Here is a 22765-nt window from a genome sequence, read left to right on the forward strand (position 1 = left end):
CGGATGTAAAGCTGATGACGCAGGCAGGAAGTGACCGCGGAGGCCAGACCGCTTCAGAGACCGCTCGGTTGTTGGAGGACGCAGGCAGGGGGGCAAAAGTTAACGAAATGTTTTTTTGTTTTTTTGTTCGTATGTTTAAGGAGACGTGTATCGGGGACCTTCCTTTTTACAAATAAAAAAAACTTTTTTTTTTACCTGGACCAAGTCGTTTGTTTGTTGATGGTGCGACGGCTCTCTGCGGCCGGCAGGGGGCGAGTGTGTGTGTTGCCGGTGCGACGGCTCTCTGCGGCCGGCAGGGGGCGCTGTAGGACACCTCCTCCCGTGTTTTGTGCCGGTAAACGAGTACTTCCGGGTTCTGGTGTTTACTTCTAGGAGCCGAGCAGCAGTCGAGAACTGCCCTCCTCATGGCAACGAGGTTCTCTTTTAAAACGACATGTACTTGAGGTGCTAGGATCCACACCGCGCGACGGTAGGCTGCGTCGTCCATAAGCCCGCCGTGCCGTGACGTCACGGCGCGAGCTAGCAGGCGCTAGCGTGCTCGCGCAGGCTAACCGGCTAACGTTAGCCTTCAACGCCAACAACGAAACGTGTGTCAAAATGTGTCGCAACGTGAAAGTTACAATGCTCCTCTCGTGGTTTTAGATGGTGCTGGTTAAAGTGTTGACGTCAGAGTTGTGATTTAATTGTAATTCTTATGGATTACACTTAAAATATGGTGTCTGAACAATAAATAGTGGCGCAGCAGAGCGTATTGTAGCTGGAGCAAGTGGTCATATACGTATGAACAGTTCGGGTACTTAAACCAAACCGTCAACTTGGAAGCAATTTGTGAATGTTTTAAATTAGGAATAAACGTTTAAATCAGAATCACAACCATTTAATGCTGTAGTACGTTGGACACACAAGGAATTCGTCATGGCGGCTGGTGCAAACATTGGTGCTGTGCATGTTGTTGTTGCACTTTGAAGTATTAGTTTGCATTAATAAAGTGTGGACAGTAAAGTGTAACATTATGCATTGTGTACTCCTCAAATCTCCACAGCGGCCCCGGCTGCAGGGCTCCATCATCGGGACTGGCTGATGAAGAGTCCGCCATTGCAACAGCCATGAAGAAGAAAAGCAGACGCGCGAAACCGTCGGCGGCTACGGGACAGCCCGGCGGGACGCGCCCAGCGGGGGGCGTCGGCGAGGACGAGGGGGCGCCCGGACTCCGGGGGCGACCCCGGAGGAGCGTGCCGGACACCACGGACGGTTTGTACCGCGACTCCACCGCCGCGGGGGGGGGCAAGAGCGACAACCCTCGGACGCCGCCGGAGAGCAAGTCCAGAGCGCCAGGTGCGTGTCGCAGGGGATCGCACTAAACCCAGGGCGGGGCGGTATGGACCAAAGGTCGTATCGCGGTATGTTTTGGTTGGATATCGATATACGGTATATATCCCGATATTTTCTCCACATTAAAAGGGAAGAAGACCTGAACGCAAATGTGAAAGCAAAGTCAAAGCCAAATATGACATGTCATTAGTCGTTTAATTGAAACCAGCAATTTCAGTTAAGGAGTTCAAATAAAATAAAATAAATAAAAATGAAGAAAATAATAAATTAAATTAAACAATAAACAACTGCTCAGCCGTTCAAATAATAATATGTAAACATAGTGTATAACAGGAGTATTCTTTTTGAAAACAAAACTCCATATGGTGCACATAAATAAAAAAAATATCAATGCAAAATGGGTCACATTAGCGAGCCGACTTCAGTATACATGTTTGGGAGTTCTTCTCTTGCAAAGTAGTTGCGACTGGGAAGCTCATACCTCGGGTTCATCGTTTTCAGGAGCATCTTGAATCCGACTTGTTCAACATTGGCAACGGGCACCATGTCTTCAGCAATGTGATAGGACACCGCTTTCGTTATAGTGCACCAAGTGTCACTTTTCTTTTCGTAAGGCACACTGCGGGAAAATGAGGTTTGCAGCGAGCTTTGTTTCGGGGGGCTGGAGCTTGTTCGGGGTCGTTTCTGGCATGCGGCTTCTGTGGCGCGCAGGTTTCACACATTCCTCGGGTTGCAGTTTGTGCCGTTGTTATAGGTGGTGAAAAAGATTTGAAGTGCTCTCACCCCTGGCTGTAACCTGTTTATGGGACTCCCTACATATAATGTTATTTTGTTTCTCATCGGATACTTTAAATCTTAAATTTTTTTTTTTACGAACCAATTCCTCCTCCGCACGCTGCGCAGACGTTGTTGCTTCCTCCATGTTTGTTGGCGTGTGTGTCCCTGCCCCTCCCCCCTCTGCGCGGGAAAGAGGATGGGCGGGGCGAGGGCGAGAAGCAGGGCAGAGAGCTCCGGGTCGGCAGCTTGCTTGCAGAGCGCAAATGGAAATATATCGATGTATGCGAAATTGTCTAATTCCATATCCCATTAAAAAATATATCGATATATTCGTTTATACCGATATATCGCCCAGCCCTGACTAAACCCCCCTTTAATAGCGTGGGGCCTTTTTCTTACCCATCTGTTGCGTGGTGATGCTCTGCGAACGCCACAATCATGTTAGTGCAAATAACTTTGTTTTGAGCACACGTTTGACGTAACGCAAAATTCAATTTGCAGCCATTTTTCTCTTTGAGAATCCACTGATCTGCTCAGAGACCCATCAGAACGCTGAGCCGTTGTTTTCCCCCCAGCAGGCAGACTGTCGACGGCCCTCTGTCGCCTCTGCCACGGGAAGTTCTCGCCGCGCAGCCTGCGGCGCGCCTTCGACAAGTGGCCCCAGGACGCCGTCGAGTCGGACGCAGCCGCCCGGTCGCCCCTCCTGTTCCACGCAGACTTCCAGCGGCTGGTCGGCGTGCAGTTGGACCGAGATCCCCGCCTGTCAGAGTTCATCTGCAAGAAATGCCACTCCAAGTTCTACAAGTGCCACGGCATCCTGCTCAGGTTTCTGCAGAGAGTCAACCTCCCACCGGTTGGGAAAGAGAACCTGCAAAGCTGGTGAGTCCCAAGTAAGGACCAAACAAAAGAAGGATTCTGGAAGAAAAATCTACAAATGAAAAACAAGAGTTTGTTTCCATTTCAGGAAGAAGTGTCCAGAGGCCTCGATGCACCGCGCCGCAACAAGTAAACAAAAGCGTTGCCGTCTGCTTTTTGCCTCCACAAACCACAAGTTAACTGACGGCGTTACCGTTCTCCTCCCAGCGCCACAGTCCATCACCTCGGACCCCGAGTGCCTCCGCCGCCTGGTGTCCTGGGCCCACCACCACGGCGAGGCCTGCCGCTGCTGCCCCAACCTGAGGGAGGTGTTGCAGGAGCGGTGCCGGGGCTCCGTCAGGGCCGTTTGGGGCTGCGTCGACGGCCACAGCTACGCCATGGGCGCCCGGACGCTCGCCGCGGACCTGTGCGCGGGGGGGATTTCGGAGCAGGACGGTGAAGAAGCGCAACCCAGCGGGGACGGAAGTACGGGCGCTGAGGCTCGGCGCGGTCCGCCTGCACTTCCTGCACAGACGCAGAGCTCGGCGGCGGCGGACTGTACCGACGACACGGAAGGTGACGTCTGATCGCTGAATTCCTTTCTGAGGATCTGTGATGGATGTTTTTCTCGGGGCCGGTTCCTCCGTCGCGGTCGCCACCCAATTGTCTTGTGGTTTCCCCGTCCTTAGACGCCGGCAGCCAGCAGGGGGCGTCTCCTGCTCCGGCGCAGCTGGAGGACCCGGCCGCTGACAGCGATGCGTCAGACAGGTCAGTCACACCGTTTCTTTCCAATGTGATCGGATTAGTTAAAAGGGCCACAGGTCATCAGCGAGGACTCACTGTGCGTGCGCGCAGGTTCGACTCTGAGGGCGACTTTGAGGAGGGCCGGAGAGGAGAGTTGTCCTACGATGAGATGTTTGAGCCGTACGCAGACAAGAGGTGGGTCCGGTTGTTCTAAGCGGCGGCGGCGGGCGGAGGGTTGACCCGGGTTCTGCGTGTCGAGTGAACCTTTCTGTCGCCCCCCCCAGAGCGCGCAGGGTGACGGCCCCCAGCAAGAGGAGAAGGAGCCCAAAGGCCCTGGCGGAGCCCAAAGTAAAGAAAAGGCCGGGGCCCAAACCCGGCTGGAAGAACAAGCTGAAACCTAAAGGGTACGTGACACACGGCTAAAGGCTAAAGGCTCTGACTTTGACCTCAGCTGGAAGCATCCTAAACCCTCACAAACTGCTTGTTTCCAGAGAGGAGCTGCCCAACATCTACAAGTGTCCGTATCAGGGCTGCACCGCCGTCTATCGAGCTCCCGATGGCCTGAAGGTCAGAAAGAACCAAAGCTCAGTATTCTGATTCTGATATTCGCTGCGTGTATATACCCCTGGAAGCACCACACAGTTCTAATGGGGACGGGACCTCACTTAGGATAAGAGCAACAGAATTGTTTGTCACTTTCTTCAAATCCCTAAAAAACCGTCGTGCAGTCGTAAGCTGAAGGACTTTAAAGTCCTCGATAGTCCGCCGGCTACTTCAGCGCTCCTCAAGCAGCGCCGCGAATGACCGTGTCTTCCTGTCGGCTCCCCAGAAGCACATCAAGGAGCACCACGAGGAGGTGAAGGAGCGACCCTGCCCTCATCCCGGCTGCAACAAGGTGTTCATGATCGACCGCTACCTGCAGCGCCACGTCAAGCTCATCCACACAGGCGAGTTCCTCCATTTGGTTGAACCGCTGCTCGTCCGAGTGAGGACTTTGAGTCTGGAGTAGAATCTACAAAGAATTCATTTCAAAATCTTATGGGTTTTTTTGTTGATTGACTCAAATTGGCAAATAGAATTTTTACAGGTAAGTTAAAACAGGCTGCACCTGTGAAATATGTTGTTTTTACAAACGTGTGGAATTGTTTTTGGTTGTATTACTTTTGCTTATTTCTGACTGAAGCGTTCCTCACACGTGACGCGTTTGAGGACCCTCAGAAAGATGGGAATCTGACCGTTGTGTAAAGAATTACCGTATTTTCCGCGCTATACGCCGCCGCGCCTTCAACGAACGACCTATTTTACGGCATTTTTCATACATGTGTGGCGCATGAGATCCTGCAGTCAAACGTTTTGGGCGTCGGGGCGGGTGGAGACGGTGCGTTCAGGGTCCGATCGATGCCGCGAGGTGCGTCCGCTCCCCACGCCTTAAATCTTCGGCTGCTTTTAGAATGACTTATTTTACCGCGGAAAATGCGGTACGCTCTCTTTGGGGCTCAGATTGTTGACGTGCATTTTGGCTGAAGTGTGTCTTGTGCGTGTTTGCAGAGGAGAGGAACTACATTTGCGATCAGTGTGGCCAAACCTTCAAACAGAGGAAACACCTCTCAGTCCACCAGATGAGACATTCGGGGGCCAAGCCACTCCAGTGAGTACCGATCACGTCACGTCGCCGCTTCCAATCTTCTGCAGTCGGTGTAAATAAAGCATGAGCCCTGTATTTTATTTTGGTGGGTCGTTAAGAACGAACCACGTGACATCGCGCTCCTTCCCCATCAGATGCGAGGTGTGCGGCTTCCAGTGCCGCCAGCGGGCGTCGCTCAAATACCACATGACCAAGCACAAGGCGGAGGCCGACCTGGAGTTTGCGTGCCTGATGTGCGGAAAGCGCTTCGAGAAGGCCCACAACCTGAACGTGCACATGTCCATGGTGCACCCGCTCATTCAGGCCAAGGTTCAGAGAAGCAGCCAGCAGCAGCAGCAAGCCCCGCCCCCTCCTCCTCCGTCCTACTCAGACCTGCACGCCATGGCCCTGAGCGGGGAGGCGGTTCGGCAAGACCACGACAGATGACGGCGGGCGAGCCGAACACGTTTAACTAACGGCAACGAGGGGCCGAGCTGCCGAGTCAGCGGGTGGAACGGAACTCTTTGACACGTGTCACAAAAAGATGAATGACTTTTGGACAAAACGATTCCCTGTGTTTTATTTTCTATTAAGTTATTGCGTTACATTACTATTGGCGCTAAAAGGGCTTCTGATGTTCATGTGTCCTGTGTGCATTATGTAGAAAAATACGTATAAATAAAACGTAGGAATTCTTTTTACAAAGCAGTATTTAGTCCCGTTTCTGGGAGGCGGTCGAGTCAGAACCACCAAGGTGCAGGTGAGAAGATCCGGTGTCTTGGCATCTGTTAGAGGAAGTCCATCTCTGGGCTGAGGCTCTCGGGCTGGAGGTGCATGGAGAGAGCCGCTGCCACCTCGGGGTCCAGGTCTGAGCACTGGGACTCCAGCTGGGGGGGGAAGAGACCGTGAGAGTCAGGTCCACTTCGCCCAAAATACATCTAAATATATTAAAGTAGCACAATCCATGGTAAATTTATTCTACTCGGGTCTCAAGGGGAGCTCTGAAATAAGGGAAAATGGTGGGTGGGGGGGCGGTTACCTCCCTGAGTCCACTGGAGGACGCGGCGCCCGGCGGCGTCTGCGGGATCGCTCCCAGGAGAAACTGTTTGGCGCGGCTCAGAATCCCGAAAGGCTCCACCTGAGAAAACAAACTCGGCGTTTTTTTCCCCCCAACGTCGTCCCGCTCCAAAAAAATAAAAAATAAATAACCGCGGCTCGCTCACCTGAGGGGGTTCGGCCACGCCTCCCTCCAGGAAGAGCCGCAGCAGGCCGGCGTAGCAGGGGACGGCGGTGCGGAGGAAGCCCGGGCTGCGCGCCGCGCGGCGCCGCAGCTCGGCGCTCTGCCGCAGCAGCAGGCTGGACGCACGCGATTTAAAAAAAAAAAAAAAAAGAGGCGCCGTGAGGACGTCGCCTCGGCGAGCGGGAATGTGATGGTGGAGGGGAAAATGGAACCGACCTGTAGAAGGCCCACGGCATCAGTCGGGCGAACTGGTCCGACATCACCGCGGCGATGGGCTGGTAGACGCCTCGTTCTGGCGGTTTCGAGAGGGGAAACGTGTCACATTCCAGTGCTTCAGCGGGGGGGGGGGCGGGATGATGAGAGGCGTGTCACTTACCGCTTGGATGGAAGAGGAGGAGCCAGTCGGCGCAGTCCACCAAGGCCAGCAGCAGGTCGCTGCACAGAGCCGCCGACGCCGCCCCGCGGGGGGTCTCCTCCTGCGGACGCAACGCGACACACTCAAGAGAGCACGGCGCCATCTAGAGGGAGACCTCATTTACAACACACTCACTGACGGCAAACATGGACCAAATTCACATCACACGGTCCTTTCATGCCTCTAGTTATTGACCTTCTGACCTTTTGGGTGACCCCTTTCCCCTCTGACTGCATATGAAGCGGAAATGCTTCACTGTAATCTGACCCTCGCTGGCAGAGGCAGCTGTTGGTAATTATGAGGTACCTGTGGATCCAGGAGGGATGACAGATGGTCCTTAACGCACAGGAAGAGCAGGAAGACCAGCACCTGAAAAAGAGATGAGACAGCAGCAGGTAAACACTTGCTTAAATAGTTTAACTGCTACTGTGGGAATACGTCAAAAATAACCTAATTTGTAAAGTGTTTGTAAAAATAAAAGTGCACATTAGACTACTTTTGAATTCTGCACATAACACTGCAATTAGAAATGTCAATCATTGCCCAGCGCTAATATATATATTTTTATATAAATTTATATTTATTTATTTAAATTTATTATTTATATTTTTTATATATATATATAAATATATATATATTTTTATATTTAAATTTTTTTATTTATATATTTTTTTATATTTATTTATATATATATAAAATATATAATATATATATATGTAAAATCATACATACACAGGTCAATAATAACACGGTTATTGAGAGGTGTGTTCTCACCTGTCGGTGCAGCTCGCTGAGGCCCCGCCCACCGCTCACGCTGCCTCGCCAGGCCCGGTGCAGGCTGGCAGCCAGCAGCAGAGCAGCAGCAGCCGCTGGCGCCGCCGGCAGCAGCTGCCCCTCCTCCAGCCTGGACGGCAGACCGATTAAGAATGGAATCAGATAGATGGAACCTCGACGCGAGCGCATACTGAAACCGGCGGCGCGACTTTGCGCGAGGTCACCTGCAGGCCCAGGTGCGACAGTCCTCCAGGAGCTGCAGCTGCGCCGGGAGAAGCTCTCCGTCACACAGACGCCGCCAGAGGGACGACAGCACCGGAGACAGACGCTCCCACCAGTGCTACACACACACACACACACAAAAATAAAAGATTTATGAATCGGCAACCTTACTGCTGTCATGGATTTCATAACCACATAATATGACCATGTGATGCAGGTTGTTCCATCGTTTTGATCACTATAAATACGTAGAGGAAATCCAGCGTTCTGATTGGTTAAGAGTGAGTCACAAGCAACGGGTTGGATTTTGCGCAAACGTTAAGTTGACATTTCAGCTTTTAGCTCGGTGGCGATCGCCAAAAAAAAAAACACCCGGAAATCCCACAAATGATGAGTTTGGGGCGAAGCTTTTCCAACCGGACAATTAATTAATTAATTAATTAATTAATTAACACAACCAGGACCACGAAACTGGAGCATCTTTTATCGCATCGTTCACGTTTGTGGAAGTGAATCTGTGTCGTGGGACGTGTACAAATGTCAGCTGTCGCTTACTGAATCGTTCAGACACAAACCACGTTGTTAATGGGCGTGGCTGAAATCCGGTCGCCATAGTCGCTCGCTCCTTTTGTGCGACGCACGCTCCCGATCTAGAATCGATTGCTCTTCCCGGATGTTGCGGTTTTTATTATTTGCGGTTGAACGTTTTGCAGTTGAATATTTTAACATTGAGAAACATTCAGATACGTGATTTCAATGCATAAATATTCAGTGCTACTTTTTCTTCCCAAAATCCGACGACACAGATTCACTTCCATGACGTGATGAAACGCGTCCGACGGGAACAAAAGAGCTGTGGGACGCGACCCGGCGCGAATAAAACCGACGTTACCGCGGCGGAGACCAGGAGCAGCGGACAGCAGACACTGATCTGGGACCAGGCGTTGTTGACTTCTTCCCCGGGGCGTCCGCAGCGCGCGCCGGCACACAGCAGCCCCTGGAGGACACGCAGAGAGAGAGACAGAGAGGACAAGTGGGGCAACAGCTCGCGCATCGGAGATCGCGTTCCCCCGAGTCGCCACGGACGCATCCTCACTCTCAGGAAGTGTGACGTCAGGTGGCAGGACAGCAACCCGACCGGGGAACAGGCCCGTCTCTGCAGGACGGACGGACAGGACAGGAGGTGAGACGGGGGGGGGGACACAGGTGGGCTAAGGACGACCTCCGGTTGGGACTCGACGAGCGGCTCACCTGGAGCCGATTGACGTGTTCCACCAGCGCGTCGACCTCCAGAGTCGCGCCGCCTCCGTCGGGCTTCACTTTAACCAGCAGCGCTGCAGGGAGAGCCAGCACCACCCTGGACACACACACACACACGCACAGACACACACACACACACGCTCAGCAGGCTGCACAACGAGCGGCGCGGTGAGCTACGGCGCGGCGCCCACCTGTTCCACGCGTCCAGCACGCGCTGCAGGCCGAGCTCCGCGCTGACGCCCGCCGGGGCTGATGAGGCGCATCGCCGGGACGCCGATTCCAGCAGGAGGTCGCACACGCCGGGTCGGCCGGTTCCGTGGCGGAGGTCGGTCACTTGCATCTCGTAGACGAGCTCCTGCGCGCACACACAGTTTATTCTGATTAACGTGTTCAGGGCCACGACACACTTTTCACACTGGTTTACAATCCACACACACACACACACACACACACACACCTGTAGGCGGGACAGGATGTCCGGCAGACAGGTGCCTGTGACGGACACTCTGACATCCTGCGTCTCCACACTCCGGCTGCTGTGGACGTTGAAGATGAAGAGTCACTTTTAACCGAAGGCGTAACTCTCCATCGTCACGTGGCTCGGAAACACACACACACACACACACACACTGCATCCGCCGTGTGCGCACAACGTGTGTTGTCGTCGTGCACATCGCACACCGACCTCAGCTGCTGGTCCATGACGGCGCGGAGCAGGTGAGAGCAGAGGATCCTCGTGTCTCCTCCACAGCCGCCCTGCTCCTCCGGACGGGGCAGGTAGAGCTCCCAGCAGGCCCACTGCTGGTACTCCTGACTGCACACAAACCACAGACTAATGGCGCCTGTAGGCGTGTGCGTGTGTGCGTGTGCGTGTGTGTGTGTGTGTGCTCCCCGCCGTTACCGTTCTGGGTCCGACAGCGCGTCGTCCCCTCTCTGAACGCTGAGCTCCGCGGCGAGCCATTCGGACAGCGGCAACTTGAACAAGACAACGAGGGGTCGAGGGTCACCGGGCGAAGTCATTTAAAAGGAAACAACCCGCGACGCAGCAGCGCCCTCGCCCAACGGGTACGGCACCTGGTATTGCGGCTCGCGCTGCAGCTGACGGAACGCCGGGTGCCTCCACAGGGACCCGGCGGCCTCCCTCCAGGTGGCGCCCGCCGCGGCGCCGAGCCACGGGCCCGGCGGCGGCTCCTGCCCCCGCGGGCCGCCGGCCGCGACGGGAGACGCTCTGGTCTCAGGCGACAGCCTCGGGATGAGGTACAGCAGCTAAACCAGCACACGTGGAACAATAATGCAGATGCACGATAATCCTCACTGGCGTCATGCATGTCGGTGGCAAAACGTTGTGAGCACATCAGTGGGAGGATCTAGAGCTAATGCTAAGCTAATGCTAAGATAGCTTAAACAGGTGACCCATCGTGACACTCACACCCCCCCACAGTCCTGAAAATGATGCATCAAGATGCTTCTCCTCTCAATTAAATGGCTGCAGAGAATTTGGTTGGACACGATCCGGTTCGACCAATCAGAAGGTGGCAGCCGCCCTCCGCCAACATAAGAAGCTCCGCCTTTACGTGCTTGAAATGGGACTGAAAGTAAAAGAAGAGGAAGGAGACACCTTCTTGTAGAAGCCGCTGAGGACGTAGTCCTGCCGCTGCTCCGGCGGCACCGCGTCCCCTCTGCAGATCCCGTAGGACAAAGCAGCCACGCACAACCTGCGCGGCAACACGGAGACGGTGAGAGGAGGTCCCGCCCCGCGGGGGGGGGGGGGGTTGCGTCCTGCGCCGCAGCCGCGCAACCTCACCTGACGCAGAAGAGCATGCCGGCGCGCGTGCCGCAGGCCAGCGCCGAGCTGAGGGCCTCGTCGACGCGCACCGGCCCCAGCAGCCGGACCGGAGGACCCCGGGGGGCGCCGGCGTGGAGATGCACCGCCAACGCCGCCAGGCCGAGCTGGTGGGCGGCGCCCAGCGAAGACGCCTGTGTTTGGACAACGAGGGTAGCGGGTGAGGAGGAGGAGGAGGCGTGCGGTGGGGGGGGGGGGGGGGATTTCGCGTACCTGGTTGCGGAACAGGTCCCGGAGTCGGTGCACGAGGGCGGAGAGGAGCTCCGCGTTGCCGAGCAGCGTGCCGACAAACATGGAGGCCCAAGAGCTTTGTCTGAAAACACATGTATTTACTTATTATTATTATTTATTTCCTATCGTTTAGCAGGAATATCGTCTTTTTGGGCTCACTTGTTGGGAGGCTTCGCTCTGGAGGCGTTGATCACGCACTGGCAGAAGCTCCTCAGGATCACGTCGACCACCTGAGAGGGGGAGAGAGAGAGAGAGAAACAGGCTTGCACACCGACGCACGCGCTGAAGGGAGCAGGCTCGCCGGGCGGGCGCCGAAGCGAGAGGAGCTTACGGTGGCGCGGCGCCCGGGGAGCTCGACGGGACCACCGGGGAAGACGGCGCTCAGAGCGTGGGCGATCCGGGACAGCCGGGCGGACAACTCTAAAGGCAGACGGGTGAGACGTCACTTCAGTCTGTCTCTCGCCCCCCCCGCCGTGTGTGTGTGTGTGTGTGTGTGTGTGTGAGACGTGACGGCGTCCTACCTCCCTCACTCGCCTCATCGAGCAGCTGCGTGAGCTCCTGCAGCTGGACGCTCAGAGCCTCCACGGGCTCATCGTCGGTGTCCGAACACGCGGCGCCGGCTGGAAACGCACAAAGCGCCGCACAAATAGGGATCACATGAAGAAGAAGAATAATAATAAACAACACTTCATTTCACAGGTGGGTTTGTTTTTAAAAGGAACTGATCAGCAGCTCTGAGCTCATAGGAACAAATAATTATTCTCATAGTTATTTTTCTTTGTCATGACGGAGAAAGAACGTCGCCACACGACAGCAATCTTCGATTATTTAAATGTTGTAAACTATGGAGCATAAACACATCAAAAACCATGAAATCAAATGCTTCTCTGCATGTGGTTGTGACTGAATCTGATTCATGCGCTTGAAATAAAACAGATTTTAAGCAATAAAAAGGAAGCTCATGTTCGGGGGTTTGTACGACAACACACGACCCACCGTCCTCGTGCCTCCGTTTCTGGCAGGACTCCACATACTGGGAATACTGGGCAGCGGGAACCTTATCTGCCCTGAAGACACAACAGTGTCACAATACGCCGACAATCGATGCATGACGATACGACTGCGGACGCACGGGTCTGAAAAAGTTGCCGTGTTGGCACCTCGCGAGGTCCCCGCAACAACTCACTTTCTCAGAGCCTCGATGAAGCTCGTCCGCGCGTCGGCCTGGACGGGAAGCTGGAATTCAAAAGACAGCGTCAAGACAAAAACGCGCACGCGTGGGCGGTGACGGCGGGACGGCGGGCGCTCACCGTCCTCGGCCTCAGCAGAGCGGGAAGGAAGCGCGTCAGGAAGTACGGCCGCCGGAATATACTGAGAGAGAGGGGGAGGAGTCAACGAGTGCTCTCTGATGTCCGCGTGGAGGCCTGCTGTGCTGCGAGTACCTGGCCTCCATCACCGTGGCGGAGATTCTCCCTGTGCTTTCAAACAGAGACACGGCCTTCTCCACGTCCTGCACCGCCTGGCCCTGCACACGCACACGCACACGCGTCACAAACGGTTCAGATGTCCACAAAACAGCAGCTGAAATACATCATTCGATGCCAGTTAAAAAAACGCGCACGTCGTTAAAGCGACGCGGTCGCGCCGCCGCCGTTACCTGCAATGACGCCGCGCCTTCGCCAGAGACGTCCTCGTATAAACCCATGTCCTCCACTGGCTCCTGCACACACACACACAGGTGTGAAAAAAAACACGTGACCGGTTCAAAAGAGGACCGACGCCGTGGATTTTTACCTTGAGGTCAGCCAGCCGGGTCTTGGCCAGAGAGACGTACTCCATCAGGAGACTCCGGTGCTTCACAGGTACGTATGGAGACTGCAGGATGTGGACCTACGAGGGGGTGAAATGATATTTATACAATATATAATATAATATTCATGCATCCTCCGTGTGGGTTGTCCTTCATTCAGAGGATCCCCGCTGGTGTCCACTGGGTCGTCGCTTTAAGCAGACAAGCCCGGGGCGAATGTTGTGGGACGTGAGAGAGAGAGTGTTGCGACCTTGAGGTACTGCGGGGGTTCAAAGGGCACCAGGTCAGACAGGAACTTCAGCAGAAAGACCAGGGATTTCTTACTGGCCGCATGGGGGCCACCGCCTCCCCCGAACGACATCTGGAAAAAGGGGGCAGAAAAGCACAGGTCACGATAAAGACGACGTTAATCCAAACCACGTGTGTGTTTGCGAAGCACGACGCGACACCTTGAACCAGCTGCCGTAGGACGGGAAGACGGCGGGTCCCTCCAGCGCTCCCTGGCGCGCCAAGAGGAAAGCGGTGATCATGCTCTCCAAGTCGTAGCCTTCAAACGCCGAGCTCAGCAGTCCGGACAGCAGCTCTGCTCGCAGGGGGAGAAGCGGCGAGAGTTTTACGGCGGTGATGCTTTTAAGCGTCTCATTTCCCTTCATCCACGTGCATTCTGGGTTCCTCAACCACCGTAAAAGCGGCGCTCTCACCTCTCAGGCGGAGCTGCGCGCCCGGGTTGCACACCAGCAGCGTGGACAGGAAGCACAGGACGTGCTTCCAGTTCACCTCGCGGGTCTCCAGAACCTGCCGCAGGTGTCGCAGCAGCTGCTCCACACCGAAGACCACGGCCAGCTGTAACAACAACGTTGATTCCATTTGCAAATAATTGCACCAGCCGAGCTGCTTTCCCGATGCTCTTGTGAACTCAGTCCGTTCTTGTGCAGGTTTGTCTCTGACGTCCTTGGACAACTCTTGGTGGTTGAAGGTGTGAGGTATGATCACCTACTGAGATCGGGTTACCTTGTGTGCTTCTTGGGCCCATAACTGGTCATCGGGAGCCAGAGTTCTTGCCGTTTGCTCGGAGGTTCAAATACTTATATTTTCTCCATCAAATGCAAATAGTCATAAAATGCAGTTTTCTGGATGTTTTTTCTTGATATTCTGTTTCTCACTGTTAAAATACACCTACTAGTATAATTATAGATCACACATTTGCATCGGCAGGGGTTTCAAATACTTATTTTCCCCACTGTACGTGAAAAAAACGGCACACGTGACGGTAAACAAAAGTGCTTCAAACATTTACCTTGCGGAACAGAGAGGTCAACAGCGCGTTGGATTTGGCGAAGGTCCACTCGTTCTGCAGGGCGACGGCATCGGACACTGCGGGTTTGAGATGAACTGGTTTTTACTCATTTCTTAAGTCTTTCCCGAAGCGGAATTTCCGAACCCCAATAGAGGGTTAACCAGGTTTAAGTATAACGCATTATCGAGCAAAAGGAGGGCAGCATGTACTTACCGGTTAATTGCGGCTTGTAAGTGAGAGTCTGGGTGAGCGAGTGTGTGAAGAACCGCTGAAGGGTCTCTCCCGAGGCCGAAACCCCACACAGCGAGGCGTCGAACACCTCGAGCCTGATAGGCAGAACAAACAAGAGGCAAAAAGAACAAATACATCACCCAGAACTGCCGCCTACACCTTCTGTGAGGACACAGTAACCTCCGACCCCCCCCAGATACTCCGGGCGTTACGGGAACACGCCAACGTGGGAGCGTCTTTAAACCTGCATTCTCTCTAGTGGCCATTAGAGGGCGCAAAGGTCACATGGTATAAAAGTCAGAGGAAAAACGCTCTACTTCTGACTTGATTTATTCCCTCAGTAAACCACAAATTACTTTATGGTCTCAGTCATCATTGCATATTTAAATTAATACGGGGCTCTCGTCATTATTAGAACCTGTTTCCCGTTTCTTTAGACACAAGCTCTCGTCATGAAGCTCAATAAGACACACAAACCATAGCTCAGCTGCAGCACACGGCGGCATCGGACTCCTTTCCACAGTGTCAAGCAGCCCTGAGGAAGGAAAAAAAAAAAAACAAAGTGTTGCAGCATGAGCGTTGGAGTACGACACTCAGACGTTAGTAGCGGTCTGAAGGCTTCAGCCGATGGCCCGGGGCCACGCGGACTCACAGAAGAGCAGGTCGTCCAGCGCCGAGCAGCAGAGCAGCTGCGCCTTCCTGTCGGCGGCCGCCGGCCTCGGGCTCAGCTCAAAGCCGCTCCCCACCAGGACGCCGACCACCGCTGAAACACAGGCGCTCCTGCCGTCAGCATCGTCCACGGCGGCGCGGCGGCATTTGGGGAGAGGTTTACTGGGAGGCGACTCGAGACCACCAGCGGATTTCTTTTCGTAGCTCGGGTGGTCGCTTTTAAAAACGCCGAACCCTGGCAGGGCAGGTCTACGGCTTCGACACGGGTGTGCGGATGAAGCGGCTCCATTTTATTCCCTCGGCCGATTTCAGAACGTTAGAGGGGTGTTGACACGGGCGGTGTTATTCTACAGAGCAGCCATGACATCATGTTGGACACGAGGGACGTCTTAGTGCAGAGGCCTGAAAGTGGGGGTCAGAGGTGACCGGCCCGCCGTGCTACAGTGACCCCCCTCCCCCCAGTCATAAGTGAAACTGGTTTCCACGGTAACCATGAAGGCGTTAACTGCTGTTGCAATGTTGATGAATGAATGAGCCACTGTCCTTACTCGAGAGCATCTTCTTGGTCTCCTCGCCTCCACGTGCAGGCGTCCAGCCGCACAGAGCCTTCAGCTGAGACACCAACCACGGCCTCGCGTCTTCGTCACTGCAGGGAGAAACAGAGCGACGGGGTTGGCCGGTGTCCTCTGCTGCAGCAGGACGTCCTGAGTGTTCAGGTAGTTTGGACGTTTGGTCCCAAAAATCAACGGAATAATCGTCACACATTCAGAGAAAAAGGATGAACTTGTTCCAACCTCCATTAGATGCAGATGGTCAAAGTAAATGATTCACTGCTGTATTTACAGCAGCAGTTTCAGATCGTTATTAACAGTCAAACCCTCTAAAGAATGTCTGCGCTTCATTAGCGGAGCACTTCTGTGACTCGTTATTATCTGACGCGACACTAAAGGCTAAACTCACCTCTCTATGATGTGCCTCAAGGTGAGGATGTTGTAAAAGTGGAGATGGCACACCACCTCCAGGTCGGGAACGCGCTGTACAAATAGCACATGATAACATTCCATTTACCAGTCTTCACAGGAAGTCCAGGCTCTGTCTTTTTTTTGTGGACGTTCAGCCTGACTAAAGGGATGAATCCACTGTTCAGAACAACTTACTGGAATTACAAATTGTGCAAAAGCGTCATCAGAGCACACGCACCTGATCCCTCCTGTACTCCTGCCACAGCAGTTTGGGGCACAGCGCCCCTTGTGACAGCAGTTCTCTGCTGGACTCCAGCAGGACGCACAGCTGGACCTGAGGAGGACGGGGAGGGGACACATTTTTTACATCACGCGTCACATTTTAATCCTCTCGCTGGAGTCCCACGGGTGTTTGCGCAGCCCAAGTCACCTCTTTGGATAGGTTAAGACACTGCCGTTGTGTGTCCGCGTAATGATGAAAATTGGGTGGCTTTTTGCGGTTATTGAGGGCAACGAAAGGCGGAGACCTGCCCATCAAAAAGGTTACCAATGGCAGCCTCGAGTGTCCACTCAACCTCATTCAGGATGCACTGAATGCAGGAAATAGTGATGCTTGAGGAGGCTTGTTAAAGCACGTGCACGGTGCTCACGCGGACTCTGACTCGCCGCCGTTCAAAACAAATGAGAAAACTCACGCGCTGGGAGGAGGTGAGGAGCCCCCTCGCCTCGTCCTCTCCCTCGCCGACGATCTCCTTCAGCCTCTCCACCACCATCGTCACCGACAGCGCCGCCACCGGGACGCCCAGCCGGCGGGCCCGCCGCCGCAGCTCCCGCACTGCGCACAACAACGACCCGCCCCGCGGTGGCCTTTAGCGCCGCGCCACGCGTTTCCGCGGGGCTCCTTTTATGAAAGCGGACGGCCGTCCAGCAGATGAAGGCCGCGGGGGGAAAAGGTAAAAAACCTCCGGGGGGGGAAAACACTCACCCAGCAGGGCGGCCGAGGCGGCGGACGGGACGCCTCCAGTCGGTTTCTGCTCGCCGTTCCGAGTGTGGAGAACGTCCCACGGATCTGTATCCTGAAGAGACGTAACACGTGTCATCATATCACACATGTGGTAATTGACCCAGAAGAATGATCATGAATCGTGGCGTTTGTGCAGCCCGGTGGGCGCTGCTGGTGGTACCGAAGGCCTCTCGCTCACCCCGACCTCCCTGAGCAGAGCGCAGATGTTCTGCTGCTGCTCCAGCAGCTGGATCGCCGCCTGCTGCAGACCGCCAGCATCTTCCCGCTTCGGCCGCTTCGCCACGCGGCCGGCTGGGAAAAACACACAAAACGCTCCAGATGTTTTGAGTGGACTGTTTCAGCAACGAATAACACGGACAAATAGTATGTCATTGGGTCACTTTGTTGTACTTCAATAGCAAAAACGAGGAGGCCCTTGTGAATACAGGTTCAGGTGTTTTCTACCTCATGAAAACGCGGATCCCTCCTAATAGTTAAGGGGCAATAGAAGGTATCGACGGGGTATTCAGATATTCAGCATGACGCCGCTACTTCGAGCCAAAACTCCACCTAAGAACCCGCCAACTCTCCGCTTCCACAAAGTTGACGTAACGTCAACAGGCGCGAGACATTCTGCGTCGACGCGGAAGTGACGTGGCTGAAACAACGTCTGCGGCGCTGGTTTTGTGCGGCGGGTTCTCGTTGCTCGCGGCTAACGCGGCTAGCCGCTGTCCACTCACCGAGGAGGCTCGACAGAGTCCTCTTCTCGGGAGCCGCTTCACACGAGTCGCTCGCTGACATTCTTCGGTCTTCTGCTCTGCTGTGTGTTCGGTTCTGTTGTGTGTTCGGTTCTGTTGTGTGTTCGGTTCTGTTGTGTGTTCGGTTCTGCGACAGAACGCTTCGCTTTCCTGCGGCGCTGTCAGCTTCTCCCCCTCAACCGCGTTGCCCCTCGCGCTCTCCTCTCCCATTGGTCTGGGCGAGAGCCAATCAGGAAAGACTATTTCTATGTGTGGGACAAACAGAAACTATTCCAGAGTTTTAAAGGATTTATTATAGGGTGTAGGAGTTTTAAAAGATAGTCCTTTTTTTAAATTCTAGATGACTTCATTTACAAAAAAAAACGCCTGTCTGTCTGTCTTTACCATCTCTTGAAGTCATTTTATTTTTGCGTCCCACAGAGTCCTCTTCTGTTTGTTGCTAAGCAACGTTCTTTGTTATCAAACACAACTCCGGATAACAGAGCAACATGTTGTGAATCACATTTAACTAAACTGTTTGTCTGTTCTGGCGTTGCTGCACACGAGCACGTGTTTGTTCAGCTTATCTGCGTTCAAAACGGTTGAATAAAAGTGAAATTGGAGTTGCTATGATGTTATTTCCCCATGATTTGTTGTTACATTTGATGTCACACAGCCCTCTCCTGCGACCTCTAAAGAGGGGTCAACAGGCAGCCATGTGGTTTCTTTACGATCAGCATGCAGGAAGCAGGAAGCGGAACGTTCCAGTGGGGATTTCTGACAAAGTGGGTAACAACTCACCTTTGTCCCCATGTTGGTATGTGTGTTGGATGCTTGCCATGCCCGGCGGGTGTGCTGGAGGCAAGAGGGGAGGGCAGGCAGTGAGGCCTAGTGTTTGTGCAGGGGATGAAGTCAGCAGTGACATCATTGGGTTGGACCAGGTATACGGGGGGGACGTGTATCAGGGACCTGCCTTTTTACAAATAAAAAAATCCAAGTCTCGCTTGCCTGCCTCCTAATTCCAGGATTCTCTCGGCCGTGGCAGCCTCACAAGTGGTGTCACAAGTGGGATCCAGGCCAGTAGGAGACAGTGAAGAAAATGTCAACCAGACAAAAGACAAAAGCAGCTGATCCTCGACAGAAGGCGGAACAAGATGACAGAAACCAACAAAGGGACAGCAGGTGCCCAACCCCACGAGCAAGAAAGTATAACTCAGCTGTCAAGACTTATGAAATCCCTGATGTTGCATCAGCAGGCTGAGCGCGATGACAGGACAGAACATGAACATAAGCAACAGGAGGAGCGATGGAAGCGAATCCAGCACCAATTTGTACAGCTCCAACTAGAGGTAACCCAGGACCGTCAGGCTCCTCAGTACCTACAAGAAGGTGCAGCAGCCACACCTGCCCACTTAGGCCTAACCGCGGATCCAGGATAGGCCGGGGAATGCTGGAGGACGGCATTCCAAGTTGGTTCTACAAAGAAGGTGAGGACATAGAACATTATTTAATCACGTTTGAAAGAATTGCTCATGCCTGTCAGTGGCCTCAGGATGAGTGGGCTTCACCTAGCTTCATTGCTAACCGGTAAAGCACGGTATGCACATGTAGCTATGGACATTGATCAGGTGTTGTGCAGAAATTTGAGCTCCGCTTCGAGACCTATCATGTAAGGTTCCGTGCCACTGGACCAGGAGAAGGGGGAACTCCTAAAGGGCTGCAGGTCCGCCTCAAGGATTTGTAGCAGTTTCTCAAAATCCTGAATCCAGACCTTTGTACCTGGATTAGAGAGCGAAACCTGAGGTCCTCCAAAGAAGCAGCAGAACTGCCAGAAGTTTTTTTAGCTGCCCGCCAACCAGTAAAAGGGCACCTTTCACCCACCCCATCGAGTAGGGAAGTTAGTAATGCGTTTAGAGCAAACACAGGACGTAGCTCCCTCCCCTCAAACCCAGCTGCACTTGAGCCAAGAAACAAAGCCCTCTTAGCTTGTCATGCTTCCGGCCAAAAGGAACATCCTAAGGCAGAATGTCTAGGGTACGAAAGGGTCATGTTTTGTAAAGAGACAGTTGATGTTTTCTGTATTCATGGTGACAGAGTACGTTACTCCATAGCTGAGGTAGCTATGAAAGTTGAAGGTCAACACTACTTGCGTTCAGTAGGGGTGTTTAATCACCTGCCCTATCAGGTTGTGTTGGGCTCTGATTTACCTATTCAGGCGGAACCGATAGCCAAGCAATCGCGTGAGGCTAAAGGAAGCTGCACCAGCGAAAATTTGCCAGCTGTTACTAGGTCAAAAAACAAGCAAGAACAAGTCAGTTAAGCAGAGGGGGAAAAGCTGCCGTTAGCAAATGAGGAAGTCCCTGGGGGGGGAAACCAAGCAAGAGAGAGAGAGCGAGAGGAGACAGGACAGGGTAAGACCTGTCCCTACCATCCACAAACCGATTCAACAAGACCCTCAAGTCTATGCTGAAGAAGTTTGTGGGTCAGATTGGGACCGATGGCTGCCATTTGTGCTGTTTGCATACAGACAGGTTCCACAAGCCTCCACAGGGTGTTCACCCTTTCCAGCTGCTAAATGGGCATCCAGTGAGGGGGTCCCATGGATGTCTTGAAGGATGCCCGGGAGGGTCCAATGGCACAACAGCAGTGCAGGGAGCTGTCATATGTCATATATGGCCGATAACAGGAGCTTGCCAGTGGTCATCTGACGGACGGGCAGCAGCGCCAGAGGAGGAGTTATGATAAGGCCGGAAAGTTCTTTTATTGCTACCAACGTCAGACAGTGGTCTCCTGGCTAAGTGGCAGTGGCCTTACAAAAAAAAGCTGGCCAGACTGGTCCCAGGATCAAAGCAGGAAGTGGAGGAGATGCTGGTGTAGCCCGGTGGTTTTGGTTCCAAAGAAAGATGATCCGAAGCTGAGATTCTGCGTTAACTTCTCAAAGTTAAATGCTGTGTCTGCCTTTTGATTCCTATCCAATGCCAAGGGTTGATGAACTGATTGAGCGGTTGGAGAATGTTAACTTCCTAACCCCCCCCTTGAACTGTGTAATGGGTACTGGCAAAAAAAAAAATCCAGAAAAAGTCTCTCTTCACTGCCTCCTAATTCCAGGATTCTCTCGGTCGTGGCAGCCTCACAAGCTTTTTATTCTCAATAGATCATAAATTGCGTGCCATTGTCGCATTACGTACAACATTGATGGTGGAAGAAGTGTTCAGGTTCTTTCCTTGGACGGAGGTACACAGCAATGTAAATGTGCCACATTGCATTTAAAGGCGCTGCACACTAAAGGTCGCTTATAAAGACAAAGAACAGGGTTGGAAAAAAGTACATATCATCCAGACAGGATAACATGTGCTTGTATAATATGTCCTTGTCCAACCCTTACTAAGTATTACAATGGTTTATTATTAATGCAGAAGTATTTATTTATTCATACGTCGTTTAACAAGAGATCATGTAACATTTGTATTTATTTACCCTAATTTGTTGCTACATTCGAGCACAACAGCATCCATGAACACCAGAAAGTGGACCCGAGTGCATCAGGGCCTATTTTAATCGGCCAGTACTTTTTTTTAATTTAGTCATTTTTTTCTTGAACTATTATTTTCTGTTTTTTGCCGTCACAGGCGTCACAACGGCAGTCAGATGTGTTTTCCAGGTGAATATTTGCCAGAAATTGACATTTGTAAGTAAATAAATAATATTTGATCAAATTCAATTTAAAACAATAAAACCAAGCCTGAACTAGACACCGTCACATTGTGTCTCTTTGAAGTTGTTCATTGTCTCTTTGCCTTTTGAGTCTGTGTATCTTTGTAGTGGCTTTGTGTGTCTTTTTGGTCGTTTTCGCTTCTTTTCACAGTTGGTTGGGAGTCCAAACGCCTCAGTGCGGCCTATTAGCTGTAGTCGCCTTCGCCGCCTTCGCCTCCCCTCCGTCTCCCTCGTGTCCCTTTTCCCCGATGCGGACGCACAGCGACGAGGACGCGGGGTTCCATGCACGCGACGCTCGGCACCAGCGTGCATCGGCTGATTAGAGGTCCTGTGTTTACTAGTTGACGTTTCGTCACTTTGTGGCCACGTTGTGTCTCTTTGCAGTAATTTAGTGTCATCCTAGTTGTTTATTGTCCAATCATGGTCATTTTTGTTCCGTTTTTTTACAACGTTTAAGTGTGTCTTTGTTACCTTTGTAGTTGTTTATTGTCAATTTGTGGGGAGCCGTTGCTGACGACGACCATGTATTTAAAACCATTCGCTCCATGTGGGTCAGTGCCTCTGGTGGCAAGAAGTCAATAGTTCTCCAAACCAAAGGTTGGTGTCGTAACCCCCCCACGCAGAAGCGCCAAAACGGCCCCGACTCGGGAGAGAGAGAGAGATCATGTTGCTCGTCGTACAGTCACCGCGGCCCCCCCCCGGAGACGCCGGGGCCTTACGGCCCGAGCGCATTCCTGAGAGCTCCCGTCAGGTCTGCCGGGCCGAACGCAGGCCCCGTCTGAGCGGCCCTTTGTTTTCCCACCACAAAAAACGAATTGAAAAGAAAGCTGCCCGCTGCTCTCGACGCGTAAACAGGAAGTGCGGCCTTTACGTAATAATCCCTTCCCCCCCACCCGCCCTGGTTCCCGCTAAACTGGCTCTAAAGAAAGAAACAGGAAGCAGCTGTCGTGCGTAATGACGAGCGCGTGTTCTGGATGTTGAACCTGCGGTCGGCGGTTTTTCTTTATCAGGAGTAAACAGATGAA

The 22765-nt window shown here is 53.1% G+C and overlaps 2 protein-coding genes across 20 annotated transcripts; one reads left to right on the forward strand and one right to left on the reverse strand.

The window, feature by feature from the left end:
• The first annotated feature begins 306 nt into the window (after nucleotides 1-306).
• Nucleotides 307-6037, forward strand: LOC144390759 (zinc finger protein 276-like). Of its 9 annotated transcripts, none has more exons than XM_078097103.1 (12): nucleotides 307-469; nucleotides 1043-1335; nucleotides 2688-2988; nucleotides 3074-3114; nucleotides 3193-3540; nucleotides 3654-3732; nucleotides 3820-3903; nucleotides 3993-4112; nucleotides 4200-4275; nucleotides 4538-4655; nucleotides 5257-5356; nucleotides 5452-6037. In XM_078097103.1, exons 2-12 carry the CDS (start codon nucleotides 1107-1109, stop codon nucleotides 5777-5779), a joined length of 1824 nt encoding a protein of 607 aa, XP_077953229.1. In that variant the 5' UTR covers nucleotides 307-469; nucleotides 1043-1106; the 3' UTR covers nucleotides 5780-6037. The 9 variants fall into 9 exon arrangements, with proteins under 9 accessions (XP_077953229.1, XP_077953231.1, XP_077953230.1 ...); XM_078097105.1 differs by having other exon boundaries at nucleotides 5488-6037; XM_078097104.1 differs by having other exon boundaries at nucleotides 329-469; nucleotides 2685-2988; nucleotides 5488-6037.
• fanca (FA complementation group A) lies at nucleotides 5886-18259 on the reverse strand. Of its 11 annotated transcripts, none has more exons than XM_078097073.1 (42): nucleotides 18030-18259; nucleotides 17489-17601; nucleotides 17272-17362; nucleotides 16982-17121; nucleotides 16525-16620; nucleotides 16285-16358; nucleotides 15873-15970; nucleotides 15308-15418; nucleotides 15133-15190; nucleotides 14638-14750; nucleotides 14425-14501; nucleotides 13829-13970; nucleotides 13577-13710; nucleotides 13378-13488; nucleotides 13112-13207; nucleotides 12975-13037; nucleotides 12760-12842; nucleotides 12628-12688; nucleotides 12504-12553; nucleotides 12314-12384; nucleotides 11839-11937; nucleotides 11649-11737; nucleotides 11477-11547; nucleotides 11300-11399; nucleotides 11048-11220; nucleotides 10862-10958; nucleotides 10318-10509; nucleotides 10145-10218; nucleotides 9929-10057; nucleotides 9701-9779; nucleotides 9435-9598; nucleotides 9235-9340; nucleotides 9080-9139; nucleotides 8876-8980; nucleotides 7986-8101; nucleotides 7762-7891; nucleotides 7294-7356; nucleotides 6949-7048; nucleotides 6789-6864; nucleotides 6556-6688; nucleotides 6372-6470; nucleotides 5886-6219 (listed from the first exon to the last, which is right to left on the reverse strand). In XM_078097073.1, exons 1-42 carry the CDS (start codon nucleotides 18088-18090, stop codon nucleotides 6121-6123), a joined length of 4197 nt encoding a protein of 1398 aa, XP_077953199.1. In that variant the 5' UTR covers nucleotides 18091-18259; the 3' UTR covers nucleotides 5886-6120. The 11 variants fall into 11 exon arrangements, with proteins under 11 accessions (XP_077953199.1, XP_077953198.1, XP_077953197.1 ...); XM_078097072.1 differs by having other exon boundaries at nucleotides 9701-9776; nucleotides 17471-17601; nucleotides 18030-18225; XM_078097071.1 differs by having other exon boundaries at nucleotides 17471-17601; nucleotides 18030-18225.
• Between the last annotated feature and the right edge of the window lie 4506 nt (nucleotides 18260-22765).

Source organism: Gasterosteus aculeatus, chromosome Y (genome assembly GCF_964276395.1).
Source record: "Gasterosteus aculeatus chromosome Y, fGasAcu3.hap1.1, whole genome shotgun sequence".
Taxonomy (NCBI): domain Eukaryota; kingdom Metazoa; phylum Chordata; class Actinopteri; order Perciformes; family Gasterosteidae; genus Gasterosteus; species Gasterosteus aculeatus.